At 53.3% G+C, this 18,738-nt stretch overlaps 1 protein-coding gene across 1 annotated transcript; it reads right to left on the reverse strand.

Moving 5' to 3' along the window:
• Nucleotides 1-2,263: 2,263 nt before the first annotated feature.
• UBXN6 (UBX domain protein 6) lies at nucleotides 2,264-14,203 on the reverse strand (the record flags this gene model as incomplete). The annotated part of the gene is made up of 11 exons (XM_084250783.1): nucleotides 2,264-2,798; nucleotides 3,320-3,468; nucleotides 3,747-3,877; nucleotides 3,970-4,189; nucleotides 4,296-4,380; nucleotides 4,800-4,875; nucleotides 5,185-5,282; nucleotides 9,196-9,324; nucleotides 10,344-10,408; nucleotides 10,918-11,081; nucleotides 14,121-14,203. 11 exons carry the CDS (start codon nucleotides 14,201-14,203, stop codon nucleotides 2,670-2,672), a joined length of 1,329 nt encoding a protein of 442 aa, XP_084106909.1. The 3' UTR covers nucleotides 2,264-2,669.
• Nucleotides 14,204-18,738: the final 4,535 nt, after the last annotated feature.

The following is an 18,738-nucleotide window of genomic DNA, read 5'->3' on the forward strand; positions in this document are numbered from 1 at the left end:
CGACGCCTCTCAGATACTTGAAAGCCCTACGATTCCTGTGTAAAGAGCACTTTGTCCTGCTTCACAGACCTCCCCCGGAGGTTTGGAGAGTTTTATATAGGATGCTTGATTCATTCTTTCTGACATTTGTAAAAACTCCCCCCCAGAAGCTGCCTGTCACCCGCCCTCTAATAAAGCATTACCGCAGAGTACCGGCTCCACGGGAAAGCCCGGCCAGCCTCCCGCCTCCCTCGGCAGGCGCCGTGGCCACAGGCGTGGAAATGAACTGGAGGCCCGCCCGGGGCTCACTGCGGCGCGGGGACCTGACGCGGACGTGTATAAACTTGTCTGGCCCTGACCTGGCGTGTGTCCTCTTGTCTGCGGGCGGGTGCGCGCCCCCTCTGCCGTGCTGCGGACTCCTCTGCGCGCCCCCGACCCCGTCACGTCGCCGGGCATTGCGTAGACGCTGCGGGACCCCTCTGCCCCCCGCCGGAGGGAGGCTTCCTGCAGGCGCGTGTGTTCTTGGGCCCCTCCTTGCCCGTAGGTGGGTGGGCAGGGGATATTCCCAGTGCCAGGACCTGAGTCCTGAGGTGACCAGCCGGGCCTGGCCTCCCTTTGGGAGATATTGAAGCTGAGAAATGTGGATCCCGCCATGATGACTCCAGAGCCCTGGTCTCAAGGTCCTAACAGGGCAGGGATGGCCCCCGGGGAGCAGCTGAGCATGTTGACGGCTTAGGAGAGCTGAGGTTTTGGCTTGGTTTTGGCCGAGTTCACGGGACCATCTGATGAGCTGGGCTCTGTCCTCCCAGCCCCTCGTGTAGTTATTTTTATTCCTGCTACCCCAGGGGGGACAACCAGCTACGTGAGGCAGCTCACCCACAGCAAAGGTCTGCCCTTCGGCTCTTGCCATGTGGCAGCCAAGACCCTGGTTCTCCAGGGGCTCATTGCTCCCCAGCCCTGTTTGAGTGGGGCTGACAAACACCCCAAGTGCGGGGGAGGGCCTTGGCCCTAGGCAGGATCCTCCTGTCGGAGGAGGGTGCAGCATCCTGTATTAGACTCCTATGCATGTGACAACCCCTGTCAGGCAGGTGCCCTTGGACTCATTTCAGCTGGGTACCCAACTGTCATTTGGGTGCTCAAAGCAATTAGGGACAGGAAGGGGGTGCATGGGTTCCCGAGACGGCGTGAGGAGGCCCAGATACTGCCATTCCTCTCAGGGTGACAGATGTGAGGCCAGAGTGGCTGGTGTCCCTGTGTGAGGCACAGGCATGTGGGGGGGCTTACTACCTGGGGGCCTCAAGGGGCTTTTACTTACTGAGTATAATAAGGAAGTGTTAAAACAAGAGGAGCCTTGGCAGCAGCTCTTGTGCCTTTGCAGGTGTCTCTTCGCCAATCTCCTCCCTTTGCAAAGCAGCAGGGGCAGCTTTCTGCCTGCTGGTGTCTGTGGAAGTGACCCTTCTCCCCCCTTCTCATAAGAAACCTACTCTTCTGGATATTGAAGAATAAAGGAGGAGCCTTGAAGCTTCAGGTCCATCAGCTAGCCGGCTGGTGGCTAGCTAGGTGGCTCCACACACCTCCACTCAGGGTGGGTGGGAGACGGGAGACCAGAGCTGGAGGGAGGTGAGAGGCAGAGGATACTCCAGGCTGGTAGTGAAAAGCACAGGCTCAGTCTCCCCCCGCTGTTACTGACCAGGGCCACGTGCCTTCCACACCGTGTGAGCCCCCCGTGACGACAGAAGTCTTACACAGGCCCTGCGGGGTTACAGTCAAGGCACCTTGATTGGCTCCTTCTAGAAATTCTAGGAAATAGTGCATTTCCTTGCCTTGGCTTTTAGAGGCTTCCTGGCCCCTTCATCTCTGAAACCTGCAGAATAGCATCTTTCATGTCTGCCTCCGCCCATGTAAGAACCCGTGACAACACGAAGCCCACCGGCATAACCTGGTTTCCCGAGTCACACCTGCGGAGTCCTTTTTGTTACACAAAGGAACACTCCCAGGTTGCAGAGGGAAGGCGTGGCCATCTGTGAGGACTGTGGTTCTGGGCCTCAGCCCCGTGGACTTGGAACAACTGCCGTCAGCAAGGTCAGCGGGTCTGGGGGTGGCGACAGAGTTATGGATTCCGGGTGCCCAGAAAAGGACATATAGAGCGTGGGTTCTTGCATGCTGACGACCCCCGAGTGGTCCTCCACCAGGAGCCACTCTGCAGCTGCTGGCCCTCCCCTGCATCACACACCTTGAATTAACCACTAGAGACTAGGCAAACGTTCTATTTATTTGGGTTCATAATTAAGTCATTACACAACTGTGTCCTGCCAGTCCCAGCGCCTCTCTTGGATCGGTCACCAGCAGCCCCCCAAGGCAGCCTCAGGGCCACTGGGGCCACAGCTCCTGAGGACTGGCCCCAGCCACAGCCAGCTCTCCTGCCCAGCGAGGCGCCCACACTCGTGGTGCCCAGGCTTCCGATCAACTGGTACATAGCAGTTGGACAAGGCTGAGATCCAGTACTCCTGCAGACAGCAAGGCAGCTGCCCCAAGGGCCCTCAGTGGGCCACAATCAACAGCACATGTCTGCACCCACCAGCGCCCCTGCCCTCAGGGAGGGCCTGGAGTGATCAGGGTGGGGGCTGGCAGTGGTGGATGAGAAGAGCATGAGACAGACCCGTGGGGGGGAAGCCAACCCTGCTTTTATTTCACGAGAGCTGCTCGATGGCAGACAGGAGCTCAGGTTTCAGGATGGCGGAGTCCGGCTGGGCCCCTGCGGCCCTGATGTCCTCCAGCACAGCCGCGTCCCACGAGAAGGTCAGGAGGGCTGAGGGCACCTACAGTGGGACAGACACTGAAGTGTGACGGGTGGTCTCAACATTCAATGCTGGGCCTCACTCACGGGTGCTGCCCCCTTCTGGTGACAGCACAGTCGGGCCCATTCCTGCAGTGAGGGGTGGCCACAATGACCTGGGCTTGGGATGCCCCGTCCCACCCTGTGTGGCTGAAGCCACCAGACCAGGCAGCAGTGGGAATTCCTGCTCAGGCCTCCTGCTTCCCCAGTAAAACCCTGCGTTTCCAATCCCATCTTGGTTCTGGCTCCTCAGAGGACCGGAACTAACACATCTGCTGTGTTCCCATTTCATAGGTGGGAAACTGGAGCACACGGAAGTTATTCCCTCAAGGTCACACTGCGAGTAAGTGGAGAGATGGGGTGACCTAGGGGGCCTGGCCCTGGGACCTCACTCCTGTTGCCTCCCAAACTAAAGAGCACTGCCCTTCTTGGAGTTTCTGCCAGATCCAGGAGAACCCAGAGACCCCTGTGGGGCATGCCGCCCGCCCCACCCCCATCACTCACCAGCCCACACTCATTGAAGGGTAGGTTCTCGTCCTCCAACAACTTTTGCCCGCCAGAGGCCAGCAGCTCAAAGGGCAGCCAGTCGTTCTGCAAGGCCTCCCGGACAAACCCGTAAAGAGCCGCCACCCTTTCTCTGGCATAGAAGGTTCCTGGGAGTTGAGGGGGGTAGAGAAGTCAGCTGTGGAGCCCCCCAGGGCCTCTAGCCCCTAAGATGTCAGTATCAGAAGCATCTGAAGACATCTGGGGTATCTTCTGGGGGGCAATCTGACCAGGAAGGCCTTTCACTCCTGGAGAGGCAGGCACAGCAAGCCCACAGCCAAAAGCTGTCACCCTATCAGCACAGATGCCACCTCCAAGGCCCCAAGAGAGCTCCCCCAGAAGAGGCTGCCCGGGCCCCTTCCCTACAGCGCTAGCCCTGCACACATACCCTGCAGGAGACACCCGTCGGGGAAGCGCACACGGAGCAGTGTGTAGCTATATTTGCGCATCTCTCTCTGCTCCTCCTTCTCCCGCATAGCCTTGGTCCGCAGTACGCTCAGCCGCTCCACGGCCTCAGACCTGGGCATCGTGAGAGTTAGGCTCTGGAAGGCCAAACCCCAGGGCCTCCAAGCCCCCTCTGCCCCAGCCCAGCTCCAGGGAGCCCTGCCCACCTCAGCCTCTGCTCGCGCTTGATCTCCTCAGAGCTGAGGTTGAAGAAATCCCCTGGCAGGTCAAACTGGGAGGCCAGGGGTGAGGGCCGGAAGACCCGGAGCTGGCGGGCCAGGGTGGCACGCACGGGCTCAGCACTCAGCAGCTGCTCCTTGTGCTTCTCCAGGCTCTGTGGCTGGGCCAAGGCGGCCTTGCTCAACACGTAAAATTCTTCTGGGTCCTCTGAGGCAGGCAGGAGCATCACTCTGCTGAACAGTGAGCTCCCTACCCCAGCCAGGCCCCTCCCATCCCCACCTGTTCAGCCAAGGCCCCTCTCTGTTCCTCTTACCCTGATTGGGAACCGGAAGCAATTCCTTCTGGAAGCCGATGGCCTCGAAGAACTCATGAGCCCCTTCCAGACAGTTAATGCGCTCCTAGGAGTGAGGCTGGAGGTCATATGGGGCTCCCAGGCCTTGTCAACCCCCCAGTCCCACAGAGCCCAGAGTCCCCCGTTCTCAAAGGAGCGACTGACACCTAGGTGGGACAAACCCCAAAGATTCCGGCAAGGTACAACTATCTAAGGAGAGGCCACCGAGTTTCTACCAGCAACTCAGTGCTGATGCATTCTCAAGTGACTCAGAAGTCCAAACACCCCTAGGAGAGGACTAGGAGCAGACAATGTGTGGGCATCTGCACAAAGCTCTCATCCTTGTCTGCCACCTGCCTGCCCCAACTTGCAGTCCCTGGAGGAGCCCTCCCAGGCCAGCTCAGGCAACTGGCTGTCCCCTCCCCGGACTGGGCCCAGGGTCACCATAGAGGCCACAGGCTGGGCATGCTGGGCGGCAGCACTCACCTGGAACACCTTGTTCTGCAGCTTTATCTTCCGATACTTCTCCTCCTCAGGATGCAGGTGGATATTGTCCAGGTACCTAGGGTGGAACAGAGGGGCGAGAGAAGGCCTTTGGTGAAAAAGAAACCACAAAGTAACTCTAGAGGAGCTGTCATCACATGGGTGGAACCACACTATGGTTGGAAACCCCCGATTCAGTAGACCCCTTTGTTCACAGACAGGTGAAATGAAGCCCGGTGAGGCTCTGGGGGATGATGATGGGGCCTCACTCCCAGGGCCTTGTTCCTTCCAAGCCCCCTCAGCAGGTCCCAACGGAGGGGGAAAGGGTGGCGCCTGGAAGGAGCAGGGCACTGGAAACTCGGGCGGTGCCTGGGGGCTGCCCACTCACTTGGCGATGGTGTCCACACCCAGCTTCACCCTGTCCCGGTCCTTGTTGAAGGTGTGGATCTTCATGATGGAGGCAGCCACGGGGTCAGTGGAGAAGTGCTGGAGTTAGAGCAGGGGTGAGCACATCACCAGGAAGCCACATCTACCCTGCCCCATCTCTGCTCAGATGTCACCAGTAAACAAGGTGCCAATAGTAATGCCAGGTGCACAGGAAGTTGGCAGCATGAACTGAAGTAACTCAATCATGGATGCTCAGAGACAAGAGTGGAAAAAAGCTTCTGATGGCTCCCTCAATGCCTCAGCCTGTGCCCACCACTGGAGACGAGGGGGCATTTCTGAGGGTCAATCTGATGCATCTCTCCGCCCTATGTGGCAGCTTCAGAACCCAAGTTCAACAGCAAACCCCTGTGAGGGCAGTTAGTTGAGCACCTGGAACCCTCCAGCTACTATAGCCAGAACATTCCTCCTAATCTCACAGTTCTGTGACTGACTTTCTGGATGACTCCTAGATTTTTAGATGAAATAGAGGCAGGAAGCCCCTCATCCAGGGTCACACAAAAGAGGAGGGTGTGTGACCTTGTCTCTGGTGCACATAAGGAGAAGCCAATAGCAGAGATACACTGACCAGTCCCCTTGCCTTGTGTGTTCCACCTGCTTCCCTGGAGAAGGGAGAAACTACAGCTAGAACTTTGAAGAGGTTGTGGGGCTCACAGAACATTAGGGTCACCTGGTGATGTTTCAGAGCCCAGATGACCCAGGACACAAGTGTACCCAAGTAGCCTGTTGAAGGCTCAGAGTTCCTGGCAGGCAGGCTGGCTGGGCCTCTGGATGCCCCAGCCGCCTCTGTACTGCAAGGGGTGGGGGTGGGGGGAGCCTTCAGCAACATATTTGTGTCATTTGGAAGTCTAGTCCAATAGGAGTCAACTTTCCTGCAAACTTCAGGAAAGGATCCCAACTTCACATAGGATTTTACTTTAGGAAAAGAGTGCATTTCACAGCTGTGTTGCAACATGGGTGTTTTCAATAAAAAGGGTTGAGGGGGTGGGGAAACTGGGTATCTATCAGGGAAGAAATAACACTGGCTCCAAGCCTTATATTTTACATGCCTCATACTCTACACAGGGACAACTTCCATTGGGATTAAAGCATTAAACATTAAAACAAACAGCTAAAAGCAAAACAAGGGCCTCTTTGGTGGCACAAGGGGTTAAGATGCAACCTATGAAGCTATCAGCAGCTGCTGCAGCACGTGTTCAATCCCCAGCCAGGGAGCTACCCACATGGCACAGCAGAGCTCTCCTGACTTGCCTGCTGCTCCCCTCAGCAGTGTATATCAGTCAATCTGCCTGTTCTGCTCCCCACTCTGTCTCTGGTGATTCCTCTCACTCCCCACACCTCTGGCCAGAACCCAGTCTTGTGTGCATAAAAAAATCTAAAAAATTAAAAAAAATAAAAGCAAAACAAAAAAGCACTAGAAACACCATGGAAAAACTATTTTAATACCAAGTTTGGGAAGGCCTATATGAGACACAGAATCCAAAAACCATCACATAAATTTGACACATTTACTTATAGAGATCAAAAATTTCTACAAGGGAAAAAATATTTCCATATGACAAAGTGTCCATAAGAAGAGTTAAAAAATTTACAATGGAAAAAAAATCCACGATCAAAGATCACAATGTTGAAAAACTAATTTCCCTAATATATAAAGAGTACCTACGAATCAATAAGACCAACCATTAACAGAAAAATGGGCAAAGATGCAGTCTCATGAAAACACGAGACTTGGTCTGTCATACTTCGTCTGTCACTGCTGGTTATGAAGATGGAGGAAGGAGCCACAAGCCCAGGGATCCAGGCAGCCCAGAAGCTGGAACTTAACCCAAAATAAGGGAAATGCAAATTAAAACTATCCTGAGATATCAAGTTTACATATCAATTTGGGGAAGGATCAAAAGTTTGTTAGCCCATAGTGACAGTGAGAGCCAAGTAAATGGTGCTTTCTTACACACTGCTCCTGGGAATGTAACTGGGATGACCCCTATGGAGGTTCAACTGATTAAAATTATCCAAATTCCCAAGTACTTGTCCTGCATCCCAGGAACTCCATTTCTGGAACTTAGCCATGGTACGAAGTATACAAAAATTTTCACTGCCTAACTATTCTCACTACCAAAGACTAAAAACTTTCTACATGCTCACCAGCGGGGACTTGTTACATCATTATCGATAACTTAGAAGTAGAGCATTATACAATCACTCTCAAATAGTGCAGGAAAAAAAGGAAACTGGTGACAGAGCAAATGGGGCAAAATTGTTAACACTTGGCAAATTGGGTAAGGGCACGAGAAATACCATGCTTGTGTCCTAATCCCTGGAAGCGTAAATATGCTAAGTTACACGGCAGGTAGACTTAAGACTGCTAACTCAGCCGACCTTAAAATAGGCAGATTAGCATGGACTATCCTGCCTGCGGGACCAGTTGTTGTAAGGCCCCTTAAAAGGGAAGAGTGGTGAGAGGACTCACCAGAGACAGAGCACCCCAGTTCTTGTACGATAAATAAATAAATCTTAAAAAAACAAAAGCAAAAGGGAAGCGTGGGATGGAAGAGAGCAGCAGAGGTGGCAGCCTGAGAAATACTTGGGCTGTCACTGCTGGTTATGAAGACGGAGGAAGGAGCCACACGCCCAGGGATCAGGCAGCCCAGAAGCTGGAAAAGGCAGCAAAGTGACTCTTCCCCTAGGGCTTCCAGAAGGAACCAGACCTACTGCCACCTTGACTTTAGCCCCATGAGACCCATGTCAGGCTTCTGACTTGCAGAATCCTCAGATAATGAATGTGTCCTTTATAAAGCTACACCCTCACAGTGAGTTGTAACAGTAACAGAAAACTCATACCCTGGGTAAAGGTATTAGGTGTTTTTGTTTTGTTGTTTTTTGTTGTTGCAATTTTTCATTAAGCTTGAAATTATTACCAAATATAGAGTTTTAAGGAAAACAATGTGGGATTTCGTTCTATACTGAAATAAAACCTCCAGGTTTCTTTTTTTTTTTTTTAATTTTTTTTTTTAGAGGCATGTTTTATTTATTTATTTATTTACTTGTTCATTTGTTTTGTTTATACAAGCACTGGGTACAGTCAGAAGCGCGGGAGGGTGAGAGAATTCACCAGAGCCAGAGCGGGGAGCAGAGCAGGCAGAAGGACCGAAGTACACTGCTGAGGGGAGCAGCGGGCGGCAGGAGAGGTCTGCGCGCCATGTGGGACCCTCCGCCAGTGGCCTGGGAGCAGCCGGGGATCGAATCGGCGCCGCAGAGGTCGCGGGCAGCTTCGCAACCCAGTGCTCAACTGCTGCGCCACCAGGGAGGCCCAAAACCTCCAGGTTTCTATAAGTGAATGGTATAGTTCCTTTTAAAACAGAAATTAGGGCCTCCCTGGTGGCACAAGGAGTTAAGCACAGCGCTGTGAAGCTATCCACAGCCTCTGTAGCACAAGTTCGATCCCCGGCCAGGGAGCTACCCACATGGCACAGCAGACCTCTCCTGACTCGCCCGCTGCTCCCCTCAGCAGTGTATTTCAGTCAATCTGCCTGTTCTGCTCCCCACTGTCTCTGGTGAATCCTCTCACCCACCGCATCTCTGGCCTGTACCCAGCTCTTGTATGCATAAATAAATAAATCTTTTTTAAAAAAATAAATAAATAAAATAAAACAGAAATTAAAGAAACCAGGAGAAGATAAAAGTATAGCAAGAGTTTGGACAGATTTGGACTCTATGTGAAAAGAGACTTAAACCACTTATAATGCTTGCCTGGGGCCCGGGGGTACTTTTCTCCATGTTTTGCTCTTTCTAAAAAATTCTGTACGGCTTGAAAGTATTACCTCTTTAGAGAGATTAAAACAAACACAAGCAAGACAAACACCACAGAAGCAGGCAGGAACATTACAAGGAATCTGCATCACCCAGGTGAGCTTGAAGGCTTCTCGGGCACCTGGGAGGGGGCAGCACTCACCGAGAGAATGGCCTCTTTGACGCAGGCTTCCCGCTGGTCTTTCCTCAGAGTAGCACCTGTGAGTGGGCAGGTGAAGTACACTCCAGGCACTGTTAGGTGGGTGGAGCCTTCCTCTTTGGGCTCAGGCACCTGGGATCATGGGGATGGTAAAAGTGTCTGAGTCTGGACTGTGGACAGAGGCCACCCTGGGTCACCGAGTGCCACAGCCCTGAGGGTGTGTCCCTGGGCCCTGGCATGCCTGACCTAACACCATGGGGCACCTAGCCCAGTGACTGAAGCTCTCTGAGTCTGTTTTCTGGTCTGTTAAATGTTCCTTAGAGTTAAACAAGGTGGGGAAGGAATGCATGTGGCAGCTTGACACGGCGTAGGCATCAGGCAGCGGCTCTGACTGTTCCTGTCCCCTACCTGGTGAGAAATAGGCTCTGGGATGGAGTCAGGAATTAGTGTCCTGGCCAAGTTCCAGCCTCTCTCTGGGCCTCAATTCCTAGGCAACCTCTAGGGTCTCTTCCATTCTAAAATTCAGTGAGAATCACAGGTTGAGCAGATCAGAATATTCTTTCTGTCAAGCTCTCCTTTAAGGCCTATCTCCACCAGGAAGGTCTCCCTGATGACACTAGCATCCAAGGAGCCTCCTACCTCTGAGCCAGGCTGCAGTGCTAAGGATGGGATCAGGAGTCAGACAGTCGGGGGCTCCTGGCCTGCCCCTGCTGGGATGGGAGTATGTGACTAAGGACAGCAGGCTTCACCTCTGAATCTCAGGTTTCTGAGAAATGGGAATCATAATGGCGCCCACCTTCAAGGAAACCATCAAGCTTATGGGGAGTCCAGTCCATCCCTCAGCCTGTGGGGCTTCATGTGCTGAGTCAGAGAATCAGTCAACACTGCCCTCGACTACAACCCACGTACACCATTCAAGGCTTCTCCAATCTGCCTTAAGGCCAGAAGTAACCTTGGTCAACCCTATCGTCTCTTCTGTATTCCCACTTCCACTGTAGGGGCCACTTCCAGCCCCCAGAGCCCGGAGCTAGGCACCGGCTGGAGATGAGGACACAGCCAACTAGACTAAGGCGGGTGTGAACTTGGGCAGCTCTGCAATCCCCAGGGCCCCGTGCAGGCGCCAGCAGTCATGCTGCCAGGGGTGCTCTTACCATTTTAGTCCCTGGGGCCTCCAGGCTCTCACTGACAGTTGCTTCAGCTTGAAGTTCCTTTCTCACTGGAAGGAGAAACACAAGGAGAGAAAGAGACAGATCAGTATCTGGCCCCCAGACTGGCCTCTCCCAGAGCAGCTGAATCTAAGTGCTGCCGATGACCCGCCTGTGAGTCAAGTGCTAGTGCTGCTTCCAGGAGGAAAGCAGCCCCTCTGCTTAAGCCCCCAGGCTCCGCCTGACCACCTCCTCCTGCTCCTCTGCCTTCTCTACCTTCTTCTCTTCTCCCTCCTTCCTCCTCATCTCAGATCTTCTCTCCTTTCCTCAACCTCCCTGACATCCGTGCTGCCAGACCACATCAGACCCCTCGCTATGCTGTTCCACTCTGCACTTCCCCTTTGAAAACACTCTCACAGTTGCGATTTTAGCCATCCCCCAAAGTCATGGGTCAAGGAATTACTTTCCTCCAGGACCCAGCACAAGGTGGCCTGATCTCAAAGACAGAGGGCGTGTGTGGCACGCACGGATCTTGCTCTACCACTCCTGCCCCTACTGCCCAAAGATGTCCACAGCTCACCCTGGTTCCGGATGGCGTCCTGCGATGTGGGCCCCCGGGCCCTGGGCTGCTTCTGCTCAAGCCTGGCCAGGGCCGCTGCAGCCGCCCTCTGTGCCTCATCGGTGGGGCCCTGGCGAGGTTGCCTGAGGCTTACCTGGGTGGGCTTTTCTTTGGGGGCCTTCTCCCTGGAGACAGAGAGAAAGAGAGGTGATATGAGGTTCGCTGGAAGAACTTCCTTCCCTCTCCTACTTCTCCCCACCTTGTCAGACACACTCCTCCTTCCCAGGGGTCACCCACAGCCACCAGAAGATTCTAACAGGGGGACAAGCCCTGGAGCTAGATTAGGTCCACTCCCTTTGGACAGTCCTGGTGCCAGAGCCATGTCTGTTAAGTGGGGGGAAAAGCACTCAGCCCCCGGGAGCTGGCAGGGGAAGCATGTGTGTGGGCATCCTTCTGTCCTCAGGAATCACTGAGAACCAAAGTACCACATCCTTGCTCCTCGCTGCCTTCCCTGAGCAAGGCTCTCCACCCTTACTCCCTACAAGGGCTGTGATGTCAGCGTCCTGCACCGAGCACCGGCTGTGTGCCCGCAGCACGTAGGGAGCTCGTTATGGCTCAGCCTGTGTCCTCACACCATCCCTCTGAGAAGTCTTTTTTTAAAAATTTATTTATTTTTATACAAGAGCTGGGGTACAGGCCAGAGGCGTGGGAGGGTGAGAGGATTCACCAGAGACAGAGTGAGGAGCAGAACAGGCAGAAGGACCAAAACACACTGCTGAGGGGAGCAGCGGGCACGACAGGAGAGGTCTGCCGCGCCATGTGGGATTCTCGCCGGCCAGCCGGGATTGAACCCACACTGCAGAGGCTGCGGACAGCTTCTCAGCGCTGCGCTCAACCCACTGCACCACCGGGGAGGCCCCCTCTGGAGGACTCTTAAGACGTCCCTTCAATCCTGAGAGTGCTTTCAGGCAGCAGCCCCAGGTCACACACCAGTCCTGGATTCTTCATATTACAAAGACCTTACCTCCACCCTAAGGGCAAAGCACGTGATTACCCCTAGGGACAAGGGCTTCATAATCAACCTGCCAAGACTGTTCCAGCAGAGAAGTCCATCCTAGTCAGACTCACATTTCCCCCCACCCCCGTGGGCCTCTCCCGTGTGCTATGCTGTAGACCTGCAGAGTCCAGCTGTCAGCTGTCAGATCGGGACTGCCTTCCTCCTGCTCCACTCAAGACTCTCAGGCAGCCCTCTTCTTTTACCCCAGAGCCTCTGGGTCCTGCTTCCAGACCACCCCTGCTAACAACCCCCTTCCAGCCCTCCTCACAGCTGAGTCATGTAAAACTGCCCTAGCCCCATGAGACCTCCAGATCTTTCTATAAAAATGCCATTTTCCAAGAAACCCCACCAGAGGCTCTGCTGGACAGTCTGAGGGTTTCCTCTAAGACCTACACCAGCGCATGTCATGCCTCCGCACCTAGCCCTCCGGTTGCATGCACAATGGAAGCGCCTCCCCACGGGTCTACAGAGTCCTTCACATCCTGCCCACTTCCCTGCAGATGCCTCTGACACAGTTCTCCTGCTGTTCTTCTCACAGGCCCAAAGGTTCCTACCACAGTGCCTTCTGCCAAGGTAGGCTGGGATGAGGAATGCGGGTCTGAGAGAGGACAGAGCTGTTCTGGGGCGGGGGTGGATTTCCATAGGCCTGAGTCTCACCTTTCCAGCTCTCAGCTCAAATATCAGCTCCTCAGAGAGACCTTTCCACACCAAATAGTCGCCAACATCACTTGCTGTCCCCTGCCCTGCGGCTTTCCCTCCCAGCACGGACTCCCACCAACTCTTCCATCATGTTCACTGGATCACTTGTCCGTCTCCCCCTCTAGGAGGTGAGTCCTGAGCCAGGACTGGGCATGTGCCTTCCCCACACACTGTAATTTCTCTGGTGCTCCAGGTGAGTCACAGAAGTCTGAATCCTCTCCTCCCCGGCTTCCTCAAACCTGCCCTCCTCTCCCTTCGAGGTTCCCAGGATTTTACACATGTGCTCCCTCCTTTACTCACAGACCTGGCCCTCATGGCCTCCTGTAGCCCACTCCATGCCCCCACACCAAGAACCCCAGATGCCCCCAATCCTAGCAGCAAATACCTTGATGACTGTGGTGTGCACCCACACTCCCTCTTCTGCCCCCACTACCTCACGAGTCCCTCCCTATGCTTTCCTGCTTGCTCTCCTGCCTCTCCACGCCCCCACAATCACAGTCCCCACCTCTTCACAATCCGTTCCATTATGCCCCACTGAGCCCTCCCCAGGCTGGCATCTTTCTTCACTCACACCTTCCTGCCCCCCCCCCCCCAGCGTGCTTCTCTCTCTTCCCCCACCCACCCCCCTACCCGCCTCCACACACACCAGTTCCCACCACCTCCTCTGCAACTCCCTGCAGCAGCTCAGCCCCTCTCAGCCTCCCCTATCACAGCCTCCATCCTCACCGGCTCCACCTCTTCACTATATCCTCCACGCACCCCTGAGTCTCCTCCCGTCTTGCTCAGGCGCTCTTCTTCAAGTCCGAAGCAGTTAACAAGTCCCTGAGGCCTGGATATGCGGCCCCCTTCTCGATCCCCATTAGGGCCTCCAGTCCAACTCCACCATCACCACAAGGCCCCCATCTCCTTCCCATCACACAGTCCTCTGCTTCCCCACTCTCCTCCCAGACCACCCTCAGTTCCCCCAGCACTCCTAATTCACCCAGACCGCCCCAGTCCCTCACAGCCCTTCCAGGAAGGCCTTAAGCCGCCAGGCCTTCCAGAATATCACCTGGTCCTCCCTCCGGCCACTGGGCCCAGACCCCCACTGCCATGGACGTTAAGCCTCACGACTCCGCGACCCCGCTGCACTCGCTTGTCCGAGAACAGCTTCCACTATCTGGCCTTGGCGACTCCCTTAAGCCCGATGTCCCGAAGCAGTCCCTTCACGGTCTCTCCACTGACCCCCAAGATCCCCTACAGTCCCGCCCCCTCCCTGCCCAGCCCCGCCCCCTCGGGTCTCGCCCCTCTCGCCCCGCCCCCGGAGGCCTCCCCACCCCCCAACACACCCACCCCGCCCCCCTTGCCCCGCCCCTAGGGTCTCTCCCCACCCCGAGGTCCTCGGCCGCCGCTTCCCGCCCCCAGGCCTCTCCAGCCCCCTCGGCCCGTCCACGCTCCCGGGCCTCTCGCCCCGGCCCCCGTCACTTACCCCACCGACTCCGTGAGCTTCTGCCCGGGGCCCGCGCTCTTGAACTTGATGTCGGCTTTGATCTCCTGGAAGAATTTCTTCATAGTGGCGGCGGCCCGGCGGCGGGGGGCCGCGGGGGGAGGGGGGCGCAGGGCCCAGTCGGGGAGGGGCCGGCAAGAACCAACAACCGGAAAGAAAATACCTGCCCGCCGGAAGTCCCGCCTCCGCGCGGCCGCCCACGTGACAATAGGCCGCTCTAGCTCTCCGCTCCTCGCTGTCTCCTCCGGCCGCTCTGCACTCACGGGCCGCGTCTCCTTGGTTCTTTCGGGCGGCGTTGCTAGGGGCTACGCGTGCGCTCCTCTCTGGAGGTTGTGCCTGGGCGCCTTCCACCGCTGTCCGGAAGAGAGAGGCAGGAGAGGGAGGTACCGGCCGACTGAGCCGACCGAGAACGAGTCCTGCCTCTTTCCAGGCTTTACGTGATAAAATCCAAATTCTTTGTGGGGATGTTCACAGCCATACGACACAGCCCCGCGTTCAGCCTCGGTAGCCCCCAACCTGAGGCTCTACGATGACCCCGAAGGGGCTTAAGTTAAGGAAATCAGAGATTAGCCAGAGAGCACTGAGGGGATTTAAGAAAGAATCGAGTGTACCCCAAACTTTAACCGTCCTAGCTTCAATTTCCTATCTATGAGGTGAGCATAAGATTAGCATTCCCCCCATAGGACAATTGTAAGGATGATGATGCAGTCTGAAACATTTACTGCTTTAATATTTCTCCAGAGTGGGCTCTACTAGCAGTGACGAAAGCTGACAAAATTCCCTGACCTCAAGAGAGGGCTCGTGATTTTTTTTGATGGGAGTAGTGATGTAAGATAGTAAAATAAAATTTATGTGGGTAGATGGCACTAAGTGCTATGGGAAAAAATAAAATGGAAAACAGGATGGGGAGGGCAGGATGGAGGCAGTCTGTGACATCAACGGAGGGAATTACACACAGGAAATAGACATTTTTGAGACCTCCAGGCCTTCTGAATGTGCCTGGGCATTGGTGCTATCAAACAGTTGTTAATAATAGCAAGGTAGTTATATTTAAATACAAGTTTACATCAGGGATGCATTCGGAGGAATTAAGGGTGAAGTCACATCCCAGGTGTGCTATTAAAATATTCCAGAAAAAAAAATCACATACACAGGTAAGAATTATGTCTGCAGTGTGTTTGGGCTGTAGGGTATGACCACTGTCATTCTCCAAATACTTGCAGAGCATCTACTATGGACAACAAATACTCCCTTAACTTTGTCGGTAGGCTCTTGGAAACTGCCATTTCAAGCAAAATAATGTCTAACTAAAGCCTGTCCTGGTGGTTTCATTCAACTTTGGCTGGGATTCATTTTTTTCCTCATCAAGGTTGTAATGAAACAATGTTGAACAAAGTTTTGGTTAAACTGATTTATTATTTGAGGACTTGTATGGGATGTAAAGGAGTGAGAATTTCTATTAAGAAAAATGGATGGATTAGCCTCCCTGGTGGTGCAAGTGGTTAGTTTCAGCACTATGAAGCTGTCCGCAGCCACTGCAGCGCCAGTTCAATCCCTGGCCAGGGAGCTGACCCATATGGCGCAGCAGACCTCTCCTGTCTCGCCTGCTGCTCCCTTCAGCAGTGTATTTCAGTCGATCTGCCTGTTCTGCTCCCCACTCTGTCTCTGGTGAATCATCTCACCCTCTGTACCTCTGACCTACACCCTAAATAAAGCTTTAAAAAAAAAAAAGAAAGAAAAATAGACGGGAACCAAACATAATGGGAATTCTCTTTAAGATTAGCAAGTCAGGTCTAACATTTCAATAGAGATCTCTTAAGGAGAGGAGAGACTAAACCATGAGGCTATCTGGGAGAAAAGCTTTCCAGGCAGAGGGAACAGTAAAGACAAAGGCACTGAGGTGACACTGTTATGCCTGGAACACATTGAGTGAGAGGGTATAGTAGGTTCTTTGCTAAGATCAAGTAATGTATGTTCTGATAACCCCCTCATGGGAACCAAACAACAGCAATTGGAAAACCCCCCAAGGATATGTGCTAGTTAACAATTGCTGCATAGAAATTTTCCCAAATATAGCTGCTTAAAAGAATAAGCATAATTTCTGCATATCAGGAATCAGGTGTGGCTTAGCTGGATGGTTCTGGCTCAAGGTTGTGACGTGGTCAAGGTGTTGATTGGAGGTACAGTCTCATCTAAAGGCAGGACTGCAGGAGGGTCAGCTTTCAAGCTCAATGGAAATGTTGGCATGCTTTAGTTCCTTGTTGGCTGTTGGCCAGCGGCTTCAGGATTTGTATACAGGGATCTTTCTGTAAAGTTCTTGAGTGTCTTCAGGCCATGGCTGCTAGGTTCCTCCACAGTAAGGGAAATTGGGGGTGGGGAGACTAGAAGGGAGAATAGGGACAGGGAGGGGTGAAGAGTGCCTCCCTTTTTATAACCTAATATTGGAAGTGGCATACCATTACTTCTGACATTTGCTCGTTGTTGGTTTATTTTTTTTTTTAATTTTCTTACATCGTCAGTCATCTTTGTATAGTTATTGCTCTCCTTAGGCACGGTCCTCCCACCAATATTCCACCTGCCTACATCCAACCCTCTCCCGTGTGCCTCCCTCCCCCGCCCTGATCACCCCAGCTTCTCCCTCACTGCACACTCTAGACCGATGGTCAGGCCACGAGCTTTGTCCTTTTGCTGGAAGCTTGTCCTTTTCCTGGGTAAGGACCTGCGCTCCTAGACTGCAGCAGACTGGGCTGCTCAGGTGGCCAGGGTGCTGACCCACGTGGCAGGTAGCTAGGCAGAGCATGGCAGGAACCTCTTGTAGGGCAGGGGTGGGGAGTGGTTCTCTAGATTCCTTGATTTTGGAACTTCCTGTGGTAGAGGAGACTCACCCACTTTCTCCAGACCAGGGTGGTCTCTGGGTCTCATGCCTCCTTGTGCAGATTGATCATCCCATCTATTCTGATGACTGTCACATGATACTGCTTCTGAGTCTTTTTTTTTTTAAAGATTGATTTATTTATGCATACAAGAACTGGGGTGTAAACCAGAGGTGCGGGTGGGCAGTGAGAGGATTCACCAGAGACAGTGGGGAGCAGAACAGGCAGATGTACTGAAATACACTGCTGAGAGGAGCAGTGGGGAGACAGGAGAGGTCTGCTGTGCCATGTGGGTCAGCTCCCTGGCCAGCCAGAGATTGAACTCATGCTACAGTGGCTGGTGACAGCTTAAGTTAGTGCTGTCTTTAACCCCAGCACCACCAGGGAGGCCCCACTCTGAGTCTTACAATTCTGGCATTGGGCACCTAATTCCCTGCCAGTGTCGGTGGGGAAGTTCCTCGGTGGGGACAGACTCCAGCAGGTGGTCAGTCCAGCTCTGCTTATCTCCTTTCATGGTTTCCAGTCAGGCCTGGGGTCCCAGTTACATCTCTGATGTTTTCCTCCCCCAGCTGGAAGAGAAGGAAGCCTCACTCATGTTGCTTGCATCTCTGGATCAGGGGTTTGGTTCCAGGTGCCTGGAGATACTGTAGATGGAGGTCAGGGGAGAGGTGGCCACACCAGCTCTTCCCACAGGCTTGTCTGTCATGGTTCCAACCATGTTCTGTTTGGATCCGCCCCAGATGATGACTGTGTCCAGGCTTTTGATTTGTCCCTCTCATCGCCTCATGGTCTCCAGCCTGACTGGGACTGGATTTCTGCCATTTGCTAATTGGTTTCACAGACTAACCCTGACACAGTGTGAGACTTCACAGTGATTTGAGTGCCAGAAGATGGAGATCATTGACCAGCTAGACCGCTACACTAGAGCGGTGCGTAAAAAGGCAAAGACAACACTGTCAGCCCACTGGCTTGTAATATGTAGAAAGCAATGCTTGGAAGAAGGCAAAATTCAAACACTGGGGCCTCCCTGGTGGCACAAGGGGTTAAGACTCAACCTATGAAGCTAACCGCAGCCACTACAGCACAAGTTCGATCCCTGGCCAGGGGGCAGCCCACATGGAGCAGCAAATCTCTCCTGACTCGCCGGCTGCTCCCCTCAGCAACGTATTTCAGTCAGTCTGCCTGTTCTGTTCCCCACTCTGTCTCTGGTAAAATGCTCTCACCCCCCACACCTTTGGCCTATACCCCCATTCTTGTATGCATAAATAAATAAATCTAAAAAAAAATTAAAACACTGGTTATTCTTTGGTTAAAGGATTCTATTCCCTTTTGTTCTAGTCTCCAAATTTTCTGTAATAGGATTGACTTTTACAATAAAAGAGAATATTTTAAAGTACAATTGAGTCATATCTCTAGGTCTTCTCTGTAGGAACTACAAAAGGGAGTAAAACAAATGAAACAACGTGACAAAGAAAGAGACAACTCCAGAATAGGAGACATTCTCTAAGCCAACTGGCCTGCTTGTCCCCAAAAGCCAGTGTGGTGAAAACCAAACAAGATTGTCATTAAAAGGGATTAGAGAAAAAGAACATTAGCATTCAGTACATAAGCTTTGATCGAATCTGGTCCCCTTACCCTCCCAAATAACAAATCTTAGAATAATCACAAAAATTGAACATGAACTGGATATTAAATAATACCATGGAATAAAAATGGATTTTCTTTGA

The sequence above is a fragment of the Talpa europaea genome (assembly GCF_964194135.1).
Source record: "Talpa europaea genome assembly, chromosome: 12".
NCBI lineage: Eukaryota > Metazoa > Chordata > Mammalia > Eulipotyphla > Talpidae > Talpa > Talpa europaea.